General features: G+C 28.8%; 1 protein-coding gene across 1 annotated transcript; it reads right to left on the bottom strand.

The window, feature by feature from the left end:
- Positions 1-3,902: 3,902 nt before the first annotated feature.
- LOC109339296 (uncharacterized protein At1g04910-like) lies at positions 3,903-9,290 on the bottom strand. The gene is made up of 9 exons (XM_019576712.1): positions 8,563-9,290; positions 7,822-7,889; positions 7,612-7,700; positions 5,642-5,807; positions 5,243-5,532; positions 4,721-4,925; positions 4,454-4,611; positions 4,120-4,364; positions 3,903-4,058 (listed from the first exon to the last, which is right to left on the bottom strand). Exons 1-8 carry the CDS (start codon positions 8,906-8,908, stop codon positions 4,148-4,150), a joined length of 1,539 nt encoding a protein of 512 aa, XP_019432257.1. The 5' UTR covers positions 8,909-9,290; the 3' UTR covers positions 3,903-4,058; positions 4,120-4,147.
- Positions 9,291-10,880: the final 1,590 nt, after the last annotated feature.

Raw genomic sequence — 10,880 nt, 5'->3', positions numbered from 1 at the left:
TGATTAATACCAAAAAAACAATACAAACATGCAAGAAACTAGTGCAGCGTGTAACATGCCTGTACATGAAAAGTATGTTTGAAATGTGGTGGAAAATATTTCATATTTTCATGACACCAAAACTTCAAGGCCAAATTTAAAGATAACATGAATATAAAAAAGATAAATATATAAAAATAGCAGTAAATGTGTAAGTCAATAAATGTGTACGTTAAATATCACGTGGTGATTGAGCAGCTAATGGTGTTATATGGATGCGGATCCTCCGAGAGTCCACTAGGGACGATTGCGATACTTGTACTTGATAAAAAAAATCAATAACTATAATTTTAAATTAAAAAATATTTTTTTTTCTTCTTTAATTTCTCCTCTTGTTCCTGGAGAAGAGATGTGCTTGTTATATTTATATATTTATAAACTCAAAGATTAAAAAATATTTTTGCATAACTGAAATCTTCTCCACTATGGGAGAACCCTAGAATATGAGGTGAAAACAGATTTTATTAATTTAAAAAAGTATTTAATGAGAAAATAATTTGAAGTCATAACAATTAAAAAGTTTTCTATGACACCTGCTCAATCTTGAACTAATATTAGAGTAGATGTTTGTTTGGATTAGTTATTAGAAGAAATAATAATCACCTCTATTAATGTAAAAGTATATGTTCTCTATTTATTTTTAATGACAAAAATATAATTTCATTATAATTAAAATGATAAATGTATTATCGAAAATTTTATTTATTTATATTTTTTCAAGAACTATCTTGGATAGGATCATATATTTTCAACGATGTCTTTGTCCTGGACCAATCATATATTACCATATTAATAAAAGAAAATTTTTAAAAATAAAAAATAACATTTTGATTGATCCAAAACAGAAAACAAGATATCATTTTAGGACGGATGATCTCTCCCCCATAATCCTAACTCTATTAAAAGGGTTAATCACAGTTCTCAAGAAAGTTAATCCATGATGTACATGCAAAAGAAAACCACCTAAGAGAATATACTATAAAATGGCATGTGTCATAGAATACTATAAAATGATACTTCATGAGATCAGACGTTTCACTCACTTATTTTTTATGTAAGAATTTATAGGTTGATTTTATATAAGAGTATATATTTTTTCTATAAATATCAAATTTCTGCCCCGTAAATGCATGGTTCTATAGATTCATAATCTGCAGTTATGAATTTACTCCAATTATAGCATGTATACAGCAGTTTTTTGAAGTGATAAAAATTATAATATAATTCCAGCACATATCATAAGGATATTTTCGGAAGACCACATAAGTGATAAAATTATGATAACAAATGATAGTAATAACATTAAAAAATGCACCGAGTTTAGACGAATTCCTCTTCAAAATATACCTTTAAAGGACTACCAAGATATAATCTGTTTCTTATTAAAACATTGATAAGAAAAAATTAGTTGATTGAAAGTTTGGTAAATTCTAATATTCTGAACAATCACCTATCTCACAGGCAACATCTCACAATATTTTAGGTGCAAATAACTACTTTATAAATGCAAATAAATAATAAAACATCATGAGAATTTATATGACACATTAGTGATTCTAATATTAAATTTGATAGTTGTTTGTCATATGATTAATCTTTAAACCACTTTAATAAATGAGTTAATGTTACAAATAGTGATATTCGTATTTATAAATTGATAATATTTCGTGTCTGCGGACCCACATTCTTATTTTATGATATTAAGTATTAAATTTATGTTATTATTTTAGAGAATTAGAATATTTTTTATTGGATGTACTTCCCGTTATAATTTTTGTATTTATTATAATATCTAGCTTAAAGTGAGATCTATTAATTATAGTTATCTAAAATTATATGGTTTTACTTTAGAAATAAAAAATATTAAGGGCAAAATAGGAAAATATAATCTGGTGGTAGTTATTTCAAATTTTGGCTTTATATAATACTAGTGTGTATAGGCACTCCGTGCCTGCCGGCGAATATTGTGTGATACTACATATTCAATTTTTATATATTTCATTTTTTTGAATTAAAATGTATTTGTTGTGTTCGGTGTACTTTATATTATATTTTTTTGTGATTATGATAATGTTTAATTCAAGGTGAGATATGTGGTTAATTAATGTATTGGTGATAGTTACTTAGTATTATATACAGTGGCGGATCTTGAAATAAAGTTCAGGGGGCAACACTATTTAATTACACTTTATAAGTTAGATTAATTAAATAATAAAAATATAAAAAATATATCTTCGTGTTATTCTTTGGTCTTTTAAAAACTTAAACTTATCAATGATTGAATTAGTGGTAAAAGTTTCAGCTTTTCCTTTTCAATATAAATCATCATATTGTGTATAAGAATTTCATCTTCTATCTTACTATATAATTTTATTTAGGTGTCTTTGCTGAAAATGATCTTTTTTATAGTAGTTAAACAATAATAGTTAAGATAGGACATATAAATAGATCAAACAAATAATATGCATTATTTTTCTAAAATTGTCAAAGTTGCACTTAGTTTGGAGATGGTTGATAGTATTTCAAACATGAATGACTAATGACATCAATAATAAAATATTGATATTGACATTTCAAGCTAATCTTCTTTTGCTCATTTAAATATATAGGTTAGCATAAGTTATCAATATTAAATAATTTACAAAAATTCATTTGATCTTTTTGTTGAATGAGTATCTGATGTTTATAATCTATTTCATAAATATAAAATCATTATGAACTCAATTGAGATATATTCGCCACTGATTATATAGTTTTTTTGTAAAAATTAAATAATGTTAAGGGCAATATAGGAAATGAAAATTACACTATGATGAAAGTTATTTCAAGTTTTGGCTTTATATATAGTATAGATGTACAGGCACTCTGTGTCTGCCGACGAATATTTATACTACATATTCAATTTTTATATACTTCCTTTTTTTGAATTAGAATGTATTTGTTGTGTTCGGTGTACTTTATATTATATTTTTTGTGTTTATGATAATGTTTAATTTAAGGTGAGATATGTGATTAATTAATGTATTGGTGGTGGTTGCTTAGGATTATATAATTTTTTTGTAAAAATTAAATAATGTAAAGGGCAAAATAAGAAATGAAAATTACACCATGAAGAAAGTTATTTCAACTTTTGACTTTATATATAGTATAGATATAGATATATAATTTAACCAATATGCAATTTATTTAATTAATGATCAATTTGAACCATTATATCATTATATCAATATTATTCATCAGAATTATAGTTTGATACAATATTAATAACACCTATATAAATATGCAAAATAATAGTTTTCGACATTATTATTATATCAATAACAATTAACTTTTAATCTGCAATTTTTTAGATGTATTACATTTTTCTTGAATTTTTTATTTACAATTATATTTACTTCATTTCTAGATTTTGTCTGTAGCATAACTTAAAACATAAAGCACCTAATTCTCTCTCGTTTTCCCTAACCCACTTAATTAGTTTCTTGTAGACAAATAAATCCGATCTCCTTCTAATCGTTATATCTACTATTTTAATTAATTTGCATGTAAGATTCTCTATATTTTAGGTTCTGAATCATATCCTACATTAATAATTAGTTTTTACCTGCATCCATTCATACAAATTTGAAAACCTTGCTTATTTTCACTACATTTTGGCAACTATGCAACAATCCTTCCTGTTTTGACGCTGCACCTAGGCGATGCATTGAGTTACTCGTGGGAAACAACCTATTGTTAAAAGTATTAGAGAAAAAAATGTATGCACTGAAAAAGTAATCCAAATGAACGGTAGATAATACATTAACTGTGTATACATCTTTATACTGTCAGTATATAGATTTAATACTCAAAGTATTATACCATAATTATCAAATTTAATTACATATACTTAATTGCATATTATGCAATCAATTTCACATACTCTGCAGATATGTTTATTTGTCTTCTGGTATGTAATCCATGAAGTACAAAAAAATGGAAAACCCACTTGATTTATCATATATGTTTGTGATCCATAGAGAATTAATTTATACCACTCCAATTCCATCATGAGAGAGGACAAAATCTTTAGCTTCCATGTGAGGTAGCCTTATGGTACATCAACTATTTACAAGCACTCTTGAGGGTTTGTGTAGAAATAGTCCTCTTCCTTGGGTTTCCCTGGTACTACTGATCTTGTAATTGGGTTCCCTACACGGTCAGCATGAGCTTCCTTCACTTTACTTGAGAATTCTTTCCAATTTATAGTCCCATTTTTGTATTGGTCTATGACTTGAACAAGAAATTTTTTGTGTAGAAGAATTGTCTTCTTGAATCCCAAGTACCTGAAAGTATAAAATTAATGTATGGTCACAAAAATGTTATCTATTTATTTACATGGCTATCCAACTAATGCACAAAATAATTTATAAACCTTCTGTGGCCTTCAACTAAATTTGCCATGTTCCCTTTGTATGATGGAAAAAATATATCACTTTCTATTGACACATAATAATCCAATGCTGCCATTTGGTTTGAATGATTCCTGAATGGATCAAGTTCTGAGGGTTCCAGTAATGTCTCCTTCTTAACCTATTCAAGTAATACATTATGAATAAAATAAATTCCAATTATCATTTTATGATCAATTACCAAATGAAGAAATTGTTACTTAGACTTGAAAATTGTTTTGTTTACTAACCAAATTTGGGAAGGCTTCTTTGAGAGTTGCCATTCTTTTCTCTGATTTGTATATATCTCCAGCAGCAATATAAACTTGAATATTGGGATCAATGCCTAATGCACGCATTGTTAGTGCAGTTTCCTCAGGAGTCAGAGGGCACAAACCATCTATCCTTTTCTTCTCAGAATTTATCTCCTTCTCTTTCCACCATGGATAAGAATACCTATAATTTTCAATAGTATACTCATTAGAAATGTGCTTTAAAATCTCTTTGCATGTATGAAAATACATATGACATAAGAGTTTAAAATGGTTCAAAATGTGTGCCAAGGGTAAAAGTCATGTGTGAGTAATGGTTTTAAATTGAGGCCGCAATATTATGGGTTTGACAATCTATGCAACCACCTCACTACCGCAATTGGGTATGCATTGGTCATACATTGGGATAAACAGTAATCATATTCCGGTTAACAATTTAAAACATAACACTAGAGGTATAATTTACTTTTCCTATGTTGAAGAGTGAATAGTGATGCTCACCTCATTTTTTTTAACTCATTAATCTCTTCCTCATCACAACCTTCATTGCAACCAGAGAAAGCTATCATGTCCATTTCATATCTAAGATGAAGTGATAAGAAAGATCCTCTCTCTTTAAGAATCCTAACAATCTTCTTAGCCAATATCTCAATTGATGGAGTGAATCTCAAAGCATGGAAGTTCACTCTGCATCTAAGTTTCTGAACTTCTTCAGGGATTCCATTGTTCGCAAGCCTTGCATCAGATTTAGTGAAGTGTACCACCTCATATGTCTTTATACGAGGAAGAATCTGTGTTTTTTTTTCCAATATGATAATTGAAGTTAGTTTTCTATAATTTAACAACATATATCATATATGCCTATTAATATTTGTAGCTTTATGCATGAAGGTTACTTACCACATTATAGTAGTATGTCATATTAGACCAACTAATTGGTGGCATGGAATAGAGAGACTCTGATTCAACCTTCTTCTTCTGTTGGGGAGGAAGTTCTCTTAGGATCCGAACCTCATCTCTCAAAGATGAAACGAAGTAATCTACATCGAATATATCTTGGAATTGACTGCCATTACAATCACATAATTTTTAATGGGTAATTTGCTTTTTGCTACATAACTAAATAACTACCTAGCATGTTGAATGAGTCATTTTTGCATCCATGCTTAAAAAATGTATTAAAAAGGGCGGCTCAATACACGAGACTTCACTCAGTAAACGAAGAGATAATTTTGAAAATTTGAACCTATAACTTCATTATTGGAGCCAAATCCTAGTCCCAAGCACTCCTCAAACAATACCTTGAAGATCACGCAACATGAAGATGGACCAGCCTTGGAAGCAAAACAAGTGACTTGACTCACGGCCTGGCTCGTGGCTTGGCACGAGCCATATGCATCAACCTGACCAACCTCACACGGTTAGATTTAGTATCGTGACTCATGTACCTCTGTCAGCTCAGGCATCGTGACTCGTATGGCACATCAGTCTTACACGGTCAGATTGACCTGGCTTGGCACATTAGAACATCTCGGTCAGATTGGCCTGATGGGTCTGACTTGGTGCACCAAAATATCTCGGCCAGACTTGACTGGCTTGACATGACGTATCAGAGTATCTCAGTCAGATTGGCCAGGCGTGATGTAGTAGAGACAAGCCTTGGTGCATCAGTAGGGACACAATCATATTTGGCGCATGAGTACATTGGTCAGATTTCCAAGCCCTGATTTTGTTTAATTTATTACTTTTCATATAGGGGATTCCTTACCAACAAGACATTGATCTAGTCGTGTAAGGCCCCACTGGATCCCTAAAGTCGAGAGTTCGATTCTTGAGAACGATAACACTTGTTGGGAGAGACAACCACGAACCTTGAAAGGGATTAATTTCTTACCCAAAAAGGTGAGGGGATACTCTTGGTTGTACCAAAAATAATATAGGAGATTGCTTATTCCCCAAGCTAAGTCAAACTTTGTATTTTGTATATAATGAGCTTAAGGCTCGTTTGCAAATGGGGAGGGATCCACTTACTCAAAGATTAAGTTTTTTAAACTTACTCCACATCCTAGCCATCAATTATAGGGAAATCTAATGATTTGAATTTGTGAATAGATCTAAACTATTAAATATCTATAGAATTGATAGCTATGATAAAGAGTTGGAGTAAGTGGATCTCCACTCTTTGCAAATTAAGAAATGAAGTTCATTAACACAAAAAATTGCATTACTCATTCTCACTAAATAATAATTTTACCATTATGTGAAACTTAAAAACTTTATTATTAGAATAAAAACATGGGTTCAACACATTACTATGATCGAGATGGTGCATAAACAATGTTATATGTGCAAACTCACTTTAGAACTTTGGAACAATTTTTAGCTTGTAGACTATCAATTATTGTGAGCAGTACAATTATTATTTTTTTTAAAAAAAAATATATGTTGTAAAAGTGAATGATCTTTATATATTTTTATTGCATCATTTACTATTTATGTTTAGTGATACTTGAAAAAAAAGTAATACAAATGAATGATAAATAATGTATTGAATGTGTATAAATTGATCTTCACATGGACAATATATATATATATTATACTCTACTAATTTTATGTGGGACTACATAGTTCTATATTGTAGTACGCTAAATGGTAGCTGTATGGTTGCTAAAAAAAATTAAAGGACATGTTTTTATATGTACTTTTAAAATATATAAATTTGATCACTTTCAATAAAGTAATATTCTTAACTAAAATAATTTTAATATATAAATTTGATCACTCCCAATAAAGTAATATCCTTACCATTACCTCAATTCCTTTTGTAGAGCAAGAAAAATAGAAGTAAAAATAGAACTGGTTCCACATACCTATGGTCATTCCAAAATGAGGTATTATCCAGTTCAGGAACTACTAGTGTGACATTCAAATATCTTGCTATGGTAACCATGTCACATATCTGCAGCACATGAATCAATACTTACACAAAGAGCTTATGTGGGAAGTATATGAATTAGGGTTAACAATTGCAGGGAAGAATTATGCAAAGACAGTGAAGGATGAATGAGTGAAAAGCTTACTCCTGCTCGCATTTGATTCAATCCTCCATTGGAAGAAACCATTAGATACCCATTATTGTCATAAATCCCTGCATGGAAAATAGTAGAGAAAATATTTTATTTTTTGTTCTTCTTTGATGACATTCATGTACAAGATTTTTTTTCTTCTTCATTTGAAAAAACATAATGTACACATATTAACGAGATGAGGATGCATATGGTACAGAAAGTCTATTTTGGTCAATTGGGTGCAAGTTCAGTGTTCTACTAATAAAATTGATTTTCAGTTAATACAGAATAACAGACAGAAAAAGACAAATTCCTTAGGAGCTATGAATATAATAGAAAGTAATATCATTAATTATTTCGATATAATTTTTTACTATTTGTAGAAGTTTTTTAGTTGAATAAAATAAAGGGTATTATTTCTTAACTTATATGACTCCAATTATTATTGGAACTAGATCTTGAGTCAACTTCATTTTTTAATGGAACATACAAGTATTTGTAAAGAGTCTTCTCCATAAGTTGGAGATAGTGTTTTCAAACATGATCTCTAGATTATATAGCAACAACTTTACATAGTATTGAAAAGAATGAAGTGGAACATTGTATTGAAAAGAATGAAGTAAAACACTGTATTGCTTATTTTCAACAAGGAATCCTAGTTAGTGACTTTAATTCATTAATTCTAGTGTATATTTTATTTCTCTAAATAATGTACATGCCATGAATAAGTAATATTACAAGAAAGATACGTACTTTCAGGTGAGAGAGAGAAGGCAGAGTGAATGTTGAAGAACCTGGGAGTTAGAATTTCTCCAAAGCCTTTGAAATATATTGCAATGGTCCAAAGTAGCATTACACATAAAATTCTAAGTGTCCAAACCTTCAACTTTGATGATTTCTTCCTAGAAATCATGAAGAACCTGATTTTGTCACCCTTAATACCATCATTTAACAACCCTTTCAATTTCTCAGCCTTCACCCCTCCAAAGATCAAATTCTTGATAGTTTCAGCTTTCATCACTGCCACATATTTCATATTACCGTATGGTTTCTCCTTTGTAATATCCTCCTCTAGCTCTGGAACCTCAAAAGTAACCATTTTGGATTGTTTTTCTTTACAATATGTATATGTATATCAACACTACTAAGATAAGGATAAAAATTGTAAAAAATTTAAAACCAAAAACATATTTTCAGTTGTATGGTTAGTTGGTCACAATGTAGGTTCCAAAAGAGCAAGAAAATGGATATGAAGAAAAATAGTGAAATAAGTAAAATGAAGACAAAGATTTCTGAGGAATAGAAAGAAAACTGAAATTAAAATATTAAGATGAAGAGTTGGAGCAAGACTATGCAGGCAATGGCAAGGAATAGAAGAGCATGTGTATTTTATAGCAAAAATCTTTTCAAAGTACACATGATCCTGTATGCTCATAATTGACTTCATTTTCCATTTCTTCAAGAATCATTATTGAATTCACGTCAAAAAATAAAAAATAAAAGTAAGGAATCGGTACTGAATTAATGTCTTCCTATCATAGCGTTTATTGTGTAACAAAATCTGTTCAATATTAGATGAGAACCGGTATAAGGAAACATTTTTTAAACAATAAATTATACTAAATTTGTGAATCTTTTATCTGTTGACTTTTGCTTCTTTTAGGTATTTTTGTAAACCTAATTTTTTTATAGAGAAAGGTAAAATTGTATAATTGCAGACTTTTGAATAAATCTGTTAATATTTTATGTCTCGTAGTTATAATTGCTAAACTGTGAGACTTTTGATCATTCTATTACAATTAAAAGTGTAGAAATTGTCCTAAATTACTTCTTTACTTTACAATAAATAATATGTGTTGAAATTGAAATACTATACTCACATTTTATGGGAGAATAATTTTTTTCCAAGGAATTTGGAAGGCCATATTATATTATTACCACGTAGAATATATATTGGGTGTTTTATTTTTAGTACATTATAATAATATTAATGTTGGAGCCGGGGAGTGTGTGTTTATCATGTTTCTAATGTAAACCTTTTATATATTACTCCCTCCATTATTTATCTTTTATTATTTTAAATTTTCATTTGTTTCAAAACTTTTATCGTTTTATAATTTTAAGGTTTGTTTAAAAAATCAATTTTGACACATTTTAAAAATGACACATAACATTAACTAATTTAATTCTCTTCTCCCGATTACAAGATAATTTGAGGTAATTTAATTGAATACAATATTCTTTTATTTAATTGTTGACCTAGATAAACTTGTTTAATGATTAATGGTGTGCAGAGTTAAAACAGTAGTGAAGATTTTGTCCTTCATTTTGATCCTCTATTTTAGTAAAAAAATATTCACATTTAATTTTAACCTGTATATTAAGCAAATATTAAATACAATATTTTGCAAACCTTTAATTTAATTTGAATTTTTAATAGGATTTTTGTAAGAAAGCAATAAGACTCCACTATCTTAGAAAGTTGCTCATGCTAATAACAATTTGTTGATAAATGTCTAAGTGGTATGTCAATGGTTGGCATTGGCAACTTCGCCCATCTCTTTCTAATATACTAGTAGTGTACATGGTACTTGTGGCTCCATCTTAGTTCTATGTAAGTAAAAATAGTAAATACAAAAGTATAAAAAACTTGAGATTAACAATTTGAAGGGATAAATTGTTAAATTATCCAATTTGAAGTAATCAACCATACAATTTGTAGAAGTACAAATTAAAAAATCAAGAATATAAGTCTAACTAAAGTATATAAAAGTATTATAAAAATATTATAAAAATAGTATCATGAGCATCCTTTTAAAGTCTACAAAAATAACTTAAAAAGAAACAAATAACTGATATTTGTTTATTGATCTGTTCACACTTATATTGCTTGATGTATAAAGAGTTTTTTACACATTTGAGTTTTTCTAATGCATTAGGTTAGCCAACTATACAATAGGTAGAATTACAAAATAAAAAATCAACAATATAGGTATAACAAAATATTTCTTAATGTGTTCCAGTAGCATTTTCCTTAAAAAAATCTCAACCAACAGTCAATATATTTAGTT

Source organism: Lupinus angustifolius, unplaced genomic scaffold (assembly GCF_001865875.1).
Source record: "Lupinus angustifolius cultivar Tanjil unplaced genomic scaffold, LupAngTanjil_v1.0 Scaffold_66_22, whole genome shotgun sequence".
Lineage (NCBI taxonomy): Eukaryota > Viridiplantae > Streptophyta > Magnoliopsida > Fabales > Fabaceae > Lupinus > Lupinus angustifolius.
The sequence above is the reverse complement of the archived record's forward strand: the minus strand, read 5'-3'. Positions and strand labels throughout refer to the sequence as shown.

Bases quoted from the DNA above. Each gene is read 5' to 3' on its own strand.
- LOC109339296 (XM_019576712.1), bottom strand. From the start codon at position 8,908: ATGGTTACTTTTGAGGTTCCAGAGCTAGAGGAGGATATTACAAAGGAG. The intron at 5,808-7,611 runs GTATGTGGAACC...TTGTAATGGCAG, and splicing joins TCATTTTGGAATGACCATAG to TCAATTCCAAGATATATTCG. The intron at 4,926-5,242 runs GTGAGCATCACT...TGAAAATTATAG, and splicing joins AATGAGTTAAAAAAAATGAG to GTATTCTTATCCATGGTGGA.